The sequence below is a fragment of the Eptatretus burgeri genome, chromosome 15 (assembly GCF_056783735.1).
Source record: "Eptatretus burgeri isolate ZD-2024b chromosome 15, Ebu_testis_v1, whole genome shotgun sequence".
Taxonomy (NCBI): Eukaryota; Metazoa; Chordata; class Myxini; order Myxiniformes; family Myxinidae; genus Eptatretus; species Eptatretus burgeri.
The window spans coordinates 5408911-5423109 of NC_140975.1; the positions used below are offsets into that span (position 1 = coordinate 5408911).

Genomic DNA, 14199 nt, shown 5'->3' on the forward strand with positions numbered 1-14199 from the left:
TGCATTCATCCAAGCCCATTCCTCGGTGTACTGCAGTTAGAGCAGAGTGTGGTACGCTCTTTGAAGAGGAGTCCAAAGTGAAGGCCCGCTGGGCCGGTTACTTTGAGCGGTTGTACCAGGCTGATCCACCAGCTGTTGAGTTGGACATCAGGAGTTTTACAATCCCTGTTGCTGATCCTCATATCAACTGTGATCCACCTTCACTTGTGGAAACCCAGGCTGCGGTGAACCGGTTGAAATGGGGTAAAGCTGCAGAGATCTGTGGCATCCATGCTGAACTTCTCAAGGCTGGTGAAAATGCTGCACTCGTGTCATTACACGGAGTTCTGTGCTCTTACTGGAACACAGGCATCATTCCAACTGACTGGAAGAGGGCCTTGTTGTCCGTCTCTGGAAAGGGAAGGGTGATCGCCAAGACTGCAACAAATACCGAGGGGTGACGCTGCTCTCAGCGCCGGGCAAGGTCTTTGCTCGGATAATTCTTGATAGGGTTCACCACTATCTGCTTGAGCACCAGCATCCAGAGAAGTCAGGCTTTACACCAAAGAGGTCAACGATTGACCGTATCCTTGCTCTTCGGGTCCTCACCGAGCGCAGACGAGAGTTTCGGCAGGGGCCGCTTGCAGCCTATGTTGATCTCTGTAAAGCATTCGATTCAGTCAATCGGGATGCCCTCTGGAGGATTCTTGGTCTGTGTGGGGTGCCACCAAACCTGAATGATCTGATGTCTGAACTCCACTCTGGTACTGAGAGTGCTGTGAGATGTGGTGATACCATATCTGACTTATTTCCACTTGTTACTGGAGTTTGTCAGGGGTGTGTACTGGCCCTCACACTTTCAGCACTTGTATGGACTGGATTCTGGGGAGGATGTCGGCGAGATCAAGCTGCGGTGCATCGTTTGGGAAAGTCAAGATCTCTGATTTTGATTTCGCAGATGATACAGTCACCTTTGCGGAGACTTTAGATATGTTTTTGATGTTCATGTCTCTGCTGGCTGTGAGTCAGAGGTCAATAGACATCTGGGTCGGGCCTGGGGAGTCATGGATTCACTGGATAATGGGGTGTGGCGCTGCCGGTACTGTGCGGGAGGACGAAACTCCGAATCTTCAGGTCCTTGGTGATTCCAGTCTTGCTCTATGGATGTGAGACTTGGACTCTGACCAATGATCTAAGATGGAGACTTAATTCCTTTGGTACCAGGTCTCTTCGGAGAATCCTTGGCTATCGCTGGTTGGACTTTGTGTCCAATGAGCGGTTGCTGAGAGAGACTCAAATGAGATTCGTTACCTGCATAGTCCGTGAGCGTCAGCTGCTGCTGTATGGACATGTGGCTCGTTTTTCTGAAGCTGATCCTGCTCACCGGATTCTCTCAGCAAGGGAGTCTCGTGAGTGGAGGAGGCTAATGGGCCGACCAGGTACCTCATGGTTGCAGCAGGTTGATCAGCATCTCAAGGAGATGGGGATGGGCTTGGCATCTGCCTGGGGGATGGCCAGATGGAACTCCTGGAGTACCGGTGTAAAGTGGATGCAGCGACGCGCTGCTCTGGCGCATGCTCCCATACCTGACCTGACCTGTATCAATTTTAGAAATTCGGCCTGTGTTGACCTTTTGACCTTAAAATTAATTGGTAATTGAATTCAGCGACCTGACATGAAAATGCTTTTCAAATTTCAAGTCAATCTGATGAAAATTGAGGATTTTAGAAATGTGGCCTGTTTTGACCTTTTTGTCTCTGTTGACCTCAAAATTAATAGGTGGTTGAGTTCAGCGACGTCATATGCAAAGGGTCTTCAAATATCAAGTCAATCTGATGAAAATTGAGAATTTTAGAAATGTGGCCTGTTTTGACCTTTTTGTCTCTGTTGACCTCAAAATTAATAGGTGGTTGAGTTCAGCGACGTCATATGCAAAGGGTCTTCAAATGTCAAGTCAATCTGATGAAAATTGAGGATTTTAGAAATGTGGCCTGTTTTGACCTTTTTGTCTCTGTTGACCTCAAAATTAATAGGTGGTTGAGTTCAGCGACGTCATATGCAAAGGGTCTTCAAATATCAAGTCAATCAGATGAAAATTGAGGATTTTAGAAATGTGGCCTGTTTTGACCTTTTTGTCTCTGTTGACCTCAAAATTAATAGGTGGTTGAGTTCAGTGATGTCATGTGCAAAGGGTCTTCAAATATCAAGTCAATCGGATGAAAATTGAGGATTTTAGAAATGTGGCCTGTTTTGACCTTTTTGTCTCTGTTGACCTCAAAATTAATAGGTGGTTGAGTTCAGCGACGTCATCTGCAAATGGTCTTCAAATTTCAAGTCAATCAGATGAAAATGGACAATTTGAGAAACAATTTAAAAACTTGGCCGATTTTGGGTTGACCTTCTGGCCTATGTTGATCTTTTGTCCAATGATAACCTCAAAAGTAATAGGTGATTGAATTATTGACCTGATATGCAAATCCTGTTCAAATTTCAAGTAAATCGGATGAAATTAGAGGATTTTAGAAAACTTGGCTCAAATTGGCCTATTGGCCTATGTAGACCTTTTCAGTCGACCGAATTTTAAGAAACTTCAATGCCGGACCTTCGCAGGGTTGGTGCCATTAATTGCTGAAAATTTCAGAAGCATCGGTTGAGCAGTTTGGGCTGAAGGTGAGCGGACAGACAAACACACAAACAAACACACAAACAGAGGCGATCAACATACTTGTCAAAAAAACAACATTTTTTTGCCAAGTAACAAACAAACAAACGGACAAACGGACTCAAATGCAATACACATCCTTTGGCAAGAGTAACTTAACCGTAACTTAACCGTAACCGTAACTTAACCGTAGACCTTCGGTGGTTGAGGTAATTATGCTCGACCTAACACGGTCTTTGTAGTGTAAAAGGGCAGTACTCATCAACCCCATGGAGCAGCCATTCACGACTCAATCTAAACAGAATATCCATGTGCACATGTAATAAATCAATATCGTTGTTGTTTAAAATCAATTTTGTATCTCATGTGATGATGCTCGAAGAGTTTTGACAATTAGAAACTTTAATACCGATGACGAGGTGAAGATGAGGAACATTTGCAAAACGACAAAAACTACAATTCAAACAAAACTTAAGTCTCATCCAGTATTTCATATCGATTTTTACCTTCATTTAATATTTGGGATCAAAATTGTGAAGGGAATACAATTCCAGGTGTGAGTAATCATCATCTCCCAGATTTGTTACCCGCAAGGTGTTTGGAGGTTTGATCCAAAAGCATTTTGGCACAACAAAAGTTTTCTCCTTTGCATTTCATGTGAGCTCACCTGGATGAGGTATACCCTTGCTGGGGCTATATAAGGTACAGGAGAACAGCACATGGCAGGGACCTCAGAGTTTGCAGTGGAAGCAGGAAAAGGAGCTCAACCAAGATGTCGATCTCCCAAACAGTCAGCTCGAGTTACACCAAGAGTGTCAGCCGAGGAGGACAGGGTGTGAGCTACAGCCAAGGTTCCTCACACAAAGTCGGTGGAGGGTCGGTTCGTTATGGTACGACTTACTCAAGCGGTGGGATCTCGAGGGTACTGGGATTCCAAGGTGGTGCTGGAGGAGCAGCGAGTGCTGGTTTCGGCCGATCGGTTGGTGGAACCGGTCTTTCTCGAGTGCTTGGGGGCAGCATGGTGAGCGGCTACAGATCTGGAATGGGAGTTGGTGGCCTCTCTCTGTCCGGTACGGCGGGGCTTCCTGTTAGCTTGCGAGGTGTCGGAGCAGGAAAGGCCTTGCATGCCATCACCTCTGCTTTCCGCACTCGTGTTGGAGGCCCGGGAACCAGCGTTGGAGGATATGGCGTCAATTACAGCTTCCTGCCAAGCACTGCTGGTCCCTCATTTGGTGGCCCATTTGGTGGTCCCTTCGGAGGTCCTCTCGGAGGTCCCCTCGGACCTGGTTACATAGATCCGGCAACTCTTCCATCTCCTGACACAGTCCAACACACTCGCATCCGGGAGAAGCAGGACCTGCAGACCCTCAACACCAAATTTGCTAATCTGGTGGATCAGGTAAGGTGATATTGAATAACATTAAACAATTTCAATGTGTTTGCTTCAGCGGAAGCAACATTCCTCACTGTATCAATATCTGTTGCTTTCAGTCATTCTAATTCCATCATCTATATTATAAAGCAGGAGTGTCTGTTCCTCCATCGGTCCCCAAACTACTCACTCAGTTTTGGGACGAGCCCCACCAAACATTTTTTGGAACGTTTTGGGGTCCCAGCCAGTGTCCGAAGGGTGGGAGGTTTTACTCAAGTATCTACGGAGGGTATCTGTGCACCCCCCCACCCTTAGGACTCTACTAAACCAACTTTTTTAGCTTCCCTTTATGATCCTATGACACATTTGAGATGTTTACAAAAAAAAATTCCCGGCATTCTGACGATATTCAAGATGGCGTCCAAACTGGCCGCCAAAATCATAGATAATTATATATAACAGCCAAAACCTGTGACAAAATTGTAAATTAATCATTCAAATAAAATGTTTCTAATCATTAATAACTAATATCTGCTTATTCTAATTCAGTTGCTATTTTTTAAGTTGAGTACTAAGTCATCGTATTCCACCTTGGAATATCTGAAGAAAGAATAATGCTACTAAAATGGACATTTTATATATTGATTGTCCACCGCTTATCAAACTATGCTAGCAACCTTTCATTATACAAGGAGCACTTGTGATGATTCATACAATGCCATTTTGTTATGGCATTCCACAGAGGACTATCTCCAAATTATCTCCTGTAACTACAGTTCGTACATCCAGTTTGACTCCTGCAGGAGTGTCAGAATCAGTCTTAGTCAGAATTGGAGTCGAGGCTAGAGTGGTCGCATTCATCAGTATCTCCAAGTTCATCATCAGATGTGTCATCATCTCCAAGTTCACTGATATGCTTCACGGATTGCTTCACCAAGTGTGATGTCGGTGCTGTCGACCAGGTAACATGGCCAGGTGTTGTCATCTGGTTCTACTTTGGTGAAGGCTAGCTTAGGACCCAGAACAGGATGAGTTTCTAGTTTGCGTTTAAGTCTGTCAGCACGATAGTTTGGATTGGGGAATTGCGTCTCATCCAGCTTTGCAATGTAGAGGAGACGCAACAAAGATAGCTGTACTCCTTTATGTCCAATGATTATTGTCTCGTCTACGTACTTTGCCACATGATTGAAGCATGCTTCATGTGCAGCTTCCAATGCTGCTTGTTGAGCTACAACCTCCGGTTTGCCACTCCTCCAATGTGCAGGATTGGCTGTGTCCTGCTTTCTGCATTTTGGATGGTATTGGGCCTCTGCTGCAACCAAATCAAATCCTCGGATTCACCTTAAGAGCCACTCATGATTGTTCTCTTCTGCCGTTTGCAGCACTTTCTGCCATCCATCACGTTCAAATGAAGAGGTGCCTTCCTTTGTGTCGATGCCCACCTTTTTCACATGGATTCGGCCTTCAGTATTGCAGAAAATACAATCAGGTTCAAAAATGATCTTTTCTGATGCTTTCTTGGGCTTCACCCTTCCTTCTTGGCTGTGGCTGGTAGATGGTCCAGGAGCTTCAGGATCGTTAGGTGGTTTATGAGCTGTTAACCTGTGTAGGTTCAGGGTAAATCTTTGGTGGCATCCTCGGTGATAGCCCTCGTTCTCCTGGATCTCATCAGGAATGCCCTGACAGATATCTGTCATTCGAAATGAAGAACCAGGTGTTTCAACTTAGCGATGATCCCATATATTTTTGAGAAGTGCCAATGTATCATTTGGATTCGTCAAGTCTGAAAAATATGTGAACGATCCACGATTTATTCCAGACATATTCGATACCCTCCGAAGATACTCTCTTATTTCTTAAAGACCTCAATATATTTATGATTTTGACTTTCGATCCGTACAAAGCTGCTCCCGATCAGGATATAACGTCAGAACAGTGTTTCTCTTCATTAACCGCATGAGTGTTTGTAACGTATTCATTTGTGATTGGATTGATGCTGTTCGAATGAATATGTGGAGTGGTTGGGTTTAAATCAGAATGAGGAAATTTTGTGAGCGGTTCCACCAATGACATTTGCAGATTAGGCATTTTTTTTGCCCGAAAAAGTCTTTCACGAACCGGATGGCGGCTGTCTCGCCCCCCCCCCTCCCCCAGGCAGAGCACAGCTTGGTACCTCGGTAATTAACTTCGACTAGTGATTGGCATACTGAGTGGATTTCAACACAATTGATTAAATTTGGTGAATACTTCCCATCAATCACTCCTGTGATGCTAACATTGCATCTTCACAAATTTATATCAATATTGATGTTCATTCAATTCCAAAAAAAAATCAGTAATTTAAATTGTCTAGTTATTAATATTCTGGAACATCCTTTGACTTACTTGCTTGTGAGCAGTCCTTGAAACGACCTTCATCTCTTTCTGCACCTCGGGATCACCAAATTGTCCCCTTTATACCCCTCCCCCAACACCCCAGGTGCGTACATTGGAACAACACAACGCCATCCTGAAAGCTCAGATCTCCATGATCACCAACCCCAGTGACACTCCAGAAGGCCCCGTGAACACAGCAGTGGTGGCAAGCACAGTGACGGCGACCTACAACACACAGATTGAAGACCTGAGGACCACCAACACGGCACTTCATTCTGAGATTGATCACCTGACCACCATCATCAACGACATTACCACCAAGTAAACAACAACACCAGACGGACATTATGCATGGTCATTCCCATTATTGAGTTAAGGTTCATCTCAAGGAAGAACTGCAGCTCGAATGTCCTCTCACTTCTGCAGATACCACCTTGTTTGATGTCATTTTCATGTCATGGAATAATTTCCTCATTACTATGAAAATCTTCTGCAGATATGAAGAACAAGTGGAAGTCACACGGACACTGGAGACAGACTGGAACACAAACAAAGATGTAAGTGGTAAATTCAAACCATGGTAGATCATCCAGGACTGATGAGCACCACGTGGTTCAACTTGGTGATGAGTGATGATTAATGGTGCAACATTTGTAATAAAATGTCCTGAATTGACAAATTGAGTCGATAATGGTTATCAATGAATACCTGACAGGTGAGTCAAGGTACAATCAGAAGAGAAAGTTAAATTTTTCCGTGACTAAACAGGATATGAAATGATTTATTGATATTTTTATGTTTTCAGAATATTGACAAGACCTACTTGACCATCGTGGATCTGCAGACAAAGGTCCAGGGTTTGGATGAACAGATTAACACCACCAAGCAGATCTACAATGCCGTAAGATCCTTTGATGTAGAATTTCTCACTTTAATAGAAGATCCTTCATCCCGGTGTGATTGTGAGTTTAGGGATTGTCAGATTCGTAACTCAACCTGGAATATTGATTCAGTGTTTTCAAGAATAAAGGAAGATGATCTCTCCCTGCTGAAGATATCCTCATTCCCATGTTAATTTCGATCAATCACATCAAAATTCCCAAACTGCTCGAGGCAAACTGAACTGAAGGTGATATCTCTTCAAATTGTGATGTACATCAAAGGTCTCTGGAATGACATTTTAAATGTGCATTTAAAGCAATAATTCCATCAAACACCCTCCACCACCACCCTTCACCCATCCCACAGCGTGTACGTGAGGTGCAGGCTACCGTCACAGGTGGACCAACAGCTGCCTATTCCATCAGGGTGGACAACACCAACCAGGCTATAGATCTCACCACGTCTTTGCAGGAGATGAAGACCCACTACGAGGTTCTTGCCACTAAGAGTCGTGAGGAGGCCTTCGCCCAGGTTCAGCCAAAGGTAAGAATGACTGTGTGAGGAGGACACATGACATACTTCTCAATCATAATAGATATTTGATGATTATTTGAATCGATTTTTCTTTTTCCAGATCCAAGAAATGGCCGTCACCGTCCAGGCTGGTCCTCAAGCTATCATCCAGGCCAAGGAACAGATACACGTGTTCAAGCTCCAGATCGACTCGGTTCACCGTGAAATTGATCGTCTCCACAGGAAGGTACGTCACATGGTGCTCTCCATGTATACCTTGTGACTTGTGTTTGCTTAATTACCACAAAACAAATAATGATAAAAATAATTGTTGTTTCTAATCAGAACACAGACATGGAGAGAGAGATTACCGTGATCGAGACAAACATCCACACACAGTCTGATGAATGGACCAACAAGATAAATAGCCTCAAGGTGGACTTAGAAGTCATTAAGAAGGTGAGGATGTTTTCTTTGTCTGCACAAAAATTATCAATTATCTCACCTGTTCACTCTCCCACATCTCACCTGTTCACAAGACCTTGATTTATAATAATATTCATTTTCTGTGTTTTTATCCATGGATAAAGTTCATGAAGAAGTAAAATTTTTGCTAATAATGTTGAAATATTGAAATGAAACTGAATTATATCGATCACTCATTAATCATCTGCAAATTATACAAACTTCCTCTCCTGATCATTCACCTCCGATTGATCACAATCCCTTTTTAGCAAATCACACAGTATGCCAGAGACTACCAAGACCTTCTGGCCACCAAGATGTCTCTGGACGTGGAGATTGCAGCTTACAAGAAACTGCTGGACAGTGAGGAGACCAGGTACGATGGTTACATGATTATTGAGAGATGTTTTATTATTGGTAATATAACCAGAGTGTTGGTGTCAAAGCCACCCAATGCTCACCTGTTTATATATTTATCGTTTTTAAAAGACTAGTCTAATAATATTCATATAAAGCATTGCAGTGAAGTCTGATCCAAATAATTTTAAAGCAATATATGTATTTGTATATTGTAATCAGTAAAAAAAAGTGTGGAAGATAAAAACATTAGAAAGGAAATAACTTGCACCAAAACCTTTAACATTTTCACGCTCACGCCGGGGGTATTGCTATAGCTCTCTGTTCTTCGAATAGGTGAGCTAAGAAGGTCTGACTAAGACCACGGTAGAATGCGATATCAGATAATAAATGTGGTTCTTCAGATATTCTCAATGAGGGCATGTCATTCAACAAAACCATCTCATATCAGTTATATTCCGGTATTGATATCAAACTCTTTATGTACTTTTTTTTACAGAATAAGGCATGGTGGAGGAATCACCATCACCACCAACACAGGAACATTCCCAGGTGGTCTATCTGCAGCTCCTGGTGGTGGGGCTTCATATGCCATGGCTCCTGCTGGTGTTGGAGCAGCTGGCCTGGCTGGAGTCGGTGGTTATGGTTTCAGGAGCATGGGAGGAGGTGGTGGCGTAGGATACGGTGCAGGAGGTGGTGTTGTAGGATATGGTGTTGGTGGTGGTTTTGGTGGTGGGATGGGAATGTCGATGAGCAGGATGTCCATGGGTGCCGCGGTTGGAGGAGGCAGTTACGGTTCTGGTTCTGGATACTCTGCAGGATTTGGACTTTCCTCCAGCCGTGCAGGTTACAGCACCAGCAGGAAAAGCTACAGTTCAGGTGAGACAGTGAGTGCAGATTTGCAGGTAAATGAGCAATGACTGGGTCTGCCAAGTGGTAGCTCATCATTATTTGATCTGTAGCATCTTGTTGAAGCTCTCCTGCTTTACTTGGATAGCCTTGAGTGGGTGATTAGATGATGCTTCCAGCAAGTTGTGAAGCTATGAATGAGCGTGAACATCATGCAACATCCTCCCATGAGTGATCTCCATTCTCCCTCTCCCTTGAGTGTTTGACTAACCATATTGTGCAGTCACAATGCAATAGGGTTTGCAATGATTCCCTTGTATTTGTCTGGTGTGGCTCATTGCAAACACATCCTGATGTATGTTCCGGCCGTTGGTGTTAACTGGATGTTTTTTGTTTTTTCAGCTCGTTCGTCATCCCGGATCTACTGAGGATTCATCCAATATTTAAAAAGAAAAGATAATGACCTCAATGTTCTCATTAGTTTGGTGCATAAATGAAGTTGATGATGATGATTGTAAATTCCATTCAAGCATGAACATTCTTTTCCTTAATCCAAGCTGGAACTAAGGGCGATTCTCCACTTGTCCTGTTGAAAATGTCGGAATAATCAGTGAAGTTGCATGATATGGGAATTGTTGAGGAATGCTCATATTATGTTGATTATTTTTGCTGGAAAATGATTTTAATTTGTTGTTTGTGTGGAATTTGCTTTTGATCAAACTCATAAAGTCAATATAATTGCACATCGTTGTTTTGTCTTCTCTCAGTTGCGATCAGCTCATTGGTCGCACAAAATTCAGTAATTCAGCAATTTATTGGAAATCACAAAATAATATTGTGATCCAGGGATGTAGCATGGTCTTAGAGTTCCAAGAGGGCAAAGGGGGGTAAAGGGGAATGAAACACTTTGGGGGAAGGGGGAATGAAACACTGTCTTTGGGAAAGTGGAATGAAACACTTTGTCCTGGCTCGTATTGGTCTGCAACAGCCAGCAATTCCAACAAAATATTTTATTCATGGAACGTTAACAAAGTTATGCTGACCACCTCAGGGAGCAGAGTTTTCAAAAATACGATATCATTGGTTTATTAGTCCCCTACCAGTTTCACTGGAAGGGACTATTGGTTTGCTGTCTGTCCGTCCATCCGTCTGTCCGTCCGTCCAAGCTGTGGTTTTTCAGACGATTTTCCCCATACCCTTTAACATATTCAATTGAAACTTGGTACTTGGCTTTATAATAACGAGCAGAGTGCCCGTCCAATGGGCGACCTTTTTCCAAGCATGCAACACATTCTTCTGACACATACCTTTAATTGGGCGGTGGATATGTTACTGCCAGCTCTGTATCAGCAAAAAAATACCCTGGTGACACAATGAAGCAAAAGCATACATATTACTTAAAATTCAAAACAACTCACAGCACTGGAAAGCATGGGGACAGGAATACTGAATACTGTACTGTAAATGATAGATACTTGAAACACCCCCACCTGGAGGAACCCAATATGATACAAATTAACATAACAAATATGAGGTCCCCTCCCTCTCCCCCCATTGACCACCAGCAAAGATAAAAACACCCATATGCATTAATTAGGGTCATGCTGATCATATGTAGCAAGTCTGGATGTAATCAGCCCAGAACTGTAGGAGTAGCATGACAAACACACAAACACCAGTCTGTGAATTATAGTAAGGATAAGTTACAGAACAATTTCAAGTTTCAGGGTGTTTCGTCAATGTTTCACAGAGTTGTTCCCTTTTTAAACTTCAAAATATCACATATATTTGGGTCAGTGTTCAGCTGCCCTGACTGCACCTCAATGCTTTACACCCATTGGCTGGACAGCTCGCTGGCCACCCCAATAAAATCATGTGCCACCATTGCATGAAGCAGCACAGATTGGAGTATTTTTGTAGGTTTTCGGGTAAATCCAGTATGGCTGCCAAACCATGTGACCTATGATGTCATATATGTGACCCCTTTTTGTTCCTCATGGATAGGTGGTCATACGTGTAAAGTTTCTCCTCGATCTGTTCAGCCATTTCAGAGAAGAAGCTTTTTGAAGGTTTGAAAGAAAAAAAAGGCTGCGGAATCACTTGACCACTGACGTCATCAAAAAATAACGTGGATCATTTTATCAGGAGATGACTTTAAAATTTTCATACTGATCAGATAGAGCGTTCTACTTATGTAATTATGTCATAAAAAACACCACACCCATTCCCCATGAGTACTTGCCTTGTACCAAGTTTCAATTTTTTCCTTGGTGCAGTTTCAGAGATACAGAGGTCCAAATTTTTTGTTTTTCCAAAATGGCTGCCCCTGCACGTGACCTATGACATCATAATTATCATTAAAACATTGCACATAAGTAGCTGCACCAATGGTGAAAATTTTGTCTCAATTTGACAAGTGGTTGTGGAGTAAAACACGAAAGTTCTGCGCAAACAAACAAGCAGTCATAGACTGGTACTTACGAAATCGTCAACTTGACCTCTGACCTTGTCTAATAAAAGCTGTCTCTGGAGAAGGTAGCGACGCAAACCAGACGTTTCTACGATGATTCTGTATCAAACCATCAAAAATCGTAACGTCGACCAAAGCAAAAATCTCCATTTCTCCACGCAATTACACCTTAACGTAACTCAACGACGCGTCTGCTCGAGCGCACTACATCATGGGACGACCCGTGACGCGTCAAGTGAAATATTTTTTATACAATCTTAAAACGTCTCCAAAACATCCAATTTTTACCAGAATTTCGACAACCGAGTTTTAAGCGTCCGAAGCGATCGCAAAAACCGAAGACAAAATTAAAATCGAAGTTAAAACGAACTCGTAACGTCGAGCGAAGCAAAAATACTCCATTTCTCAACGTGAATTTACGGAATTATGTTTGACCTCACTGTGACCTTGACCTTTTACCGATTTTGACCAAAATCTAATCAGCGCGAGCCACCACCCTCCTGAATCATGTGGTGTAATTTGACATTAGTAGCTTCTTCCGTTCTCGAGTTATCGTGCCAACAAACAAACAAACAAACAAACAAGCAGTCATAGACTGGTACTTACGAAATCGTCAGCTTGACCTCTGACCTTGTCTAATAAAAGCTGTCTCGAGAGAAGGTAACGACGCAAACCAGAAGTTTCTACGATGATTCTGTACCAAACCATCAAAAATCGAATGTTTTGGATGTTTGACCTCACTGTGACCTTGACCTTTGACCGATTTTGAACAAAATATAATCAGCGCTAGCCACCACCCTCCTGAATCACCTGGTGTAATTTGACATTGGTATCTTCTTCCGTTCTCGAGTTATCATTTTTTGGATGTTTGACCTCACTGTGACCTTGACCTTTGACCGATTTTGACCAAAATCTAATCAGGACTAGCCATCACCCTCCTGAATCACGTGGTGTAATTTGACATTGGTAGCTTCTTCTGTTCTCGAGTTATCGTGCCTACAAACAAACAAACAAACAAGCAGTCATAGACTGGTAATTACGAAATCGTCAACTTGACCTCTGACCTTGTCTAATAAAAGCTGTCTCCAGAGAAGGTAGCGACACAAACCTGAAGTTTCTATGATGATTCTGTACCAAACCATCAAAAATCGAATGTTTTGGATGTTTGACCTCACTGTGACCTTGACCTTTGACCGATTTTGACCAATATCTAATCAGTGCTCGCCACCACTCTCCTGAATCACGTGGTGTAATTTGACATTGGAAGCTTCTTCCATTCTCGAGTTATCATTTTTGGGATGTTTGACCTTTGACCGATTTTGACCAAAATCTAATCAGCACTAGCCATCACCCTCCTGAATCACGTGGTGTAATTTGACATTGGAAGCTTCTTCCATTCTCGAGTTATCATTTTTGGGATGTTTGACCTTTGACCGATTTTGACCAAAATCTAATCAGCACTAGCCATCACCCTCCTGAATCACGTGGTGTAATTTGACATTGGAAGCTTCTTCCATTCTCGAGTTATCATTTTTGGGATGTTTGACCTTTGACCGATTTTGACCAAAATCTAATCAGCACTAGCCATCACCCTCCTGAATCACGTGGTGTAATTTGACATTGGTAGCTTCTTCCGTTCTCGAGTTATCGTGCCTACAAACAAACAAACAAACAAACAGAAACGGAAGTCATCAATATACTTACGAAATCTTTAGATTTTGCAAGTAACAAACAAACAGAAACGGAACGCATCAATATACGTACGAAATCTTAAGATTTCGTAAGTAACAAACAGACAGACACAAACAAACAAACAAACGGACCCGAATGCCATACCCTCTCCTTCGGCGAGGGTAATGATACCAGGTATATTTATAAACACAATGTATTGTATATGTACATAATCTGTACATATGCTTTAGTTTCATGTATGTACATGCAGGGATATTTATAACACTAGTGTATACCCGTAGGTGAGTGCCTGTACGTGCAAACAACAAAAAAACTTTCAAACTGCGAGCCAGAAACGACAAACACACAGGCCGTTCCTTCGCTCTCGCATTCTCGCGACCACCACACTTCCACACACACAGTTAATTAAAATACCAATTAAAATAAAGTTTACCTCCCTCTTTGCTTGCCATGACATTCACTGCCATGTAACTGGCACGGCCCGTGACGTCACCGTCGGCCCGGCCGCGCACCGGCCTACGCAGCCACGCCTACACAGCAACGTGTCATGTCATTGATTGGTAAATAAATGGCCGCAGCAAC

General features: G+C 42.8%; 1 protein-coding gene across 1 annotated transcript; it reads left to right on the plus strand.

The window, feature by feature from the left end:
* Positions 1-3352: 3352 nt before the first annotated feature.
* On the plus strand, positions 3353-10198 carry LOC147011388 (thread biopolymer filament subunit alpha). The gene is made up of 10 exons (XM_085858280.1): positions 3353-4040; positions 6493-6710; positions 6886-6946; positions 7195-7290; positions 7638-7814; positions 7906-8031; positions 8130-8243; positions 8519-8625; positions 9106-9485; positions 9858-10198. Exons 1-10 carry the CDS (start codon positions 3414-3416, stop codon positions 9881-9883), a joined length of 1932 nt encoding a protein of 643 aa, XP_085714406.1. The 5' UTR covers positions 3353-3413; the 3' UTR covers positions 9884-10198.
* The last annotated feature ends 4001 nt before the right edge of the window (positions 10199-14199 follow it).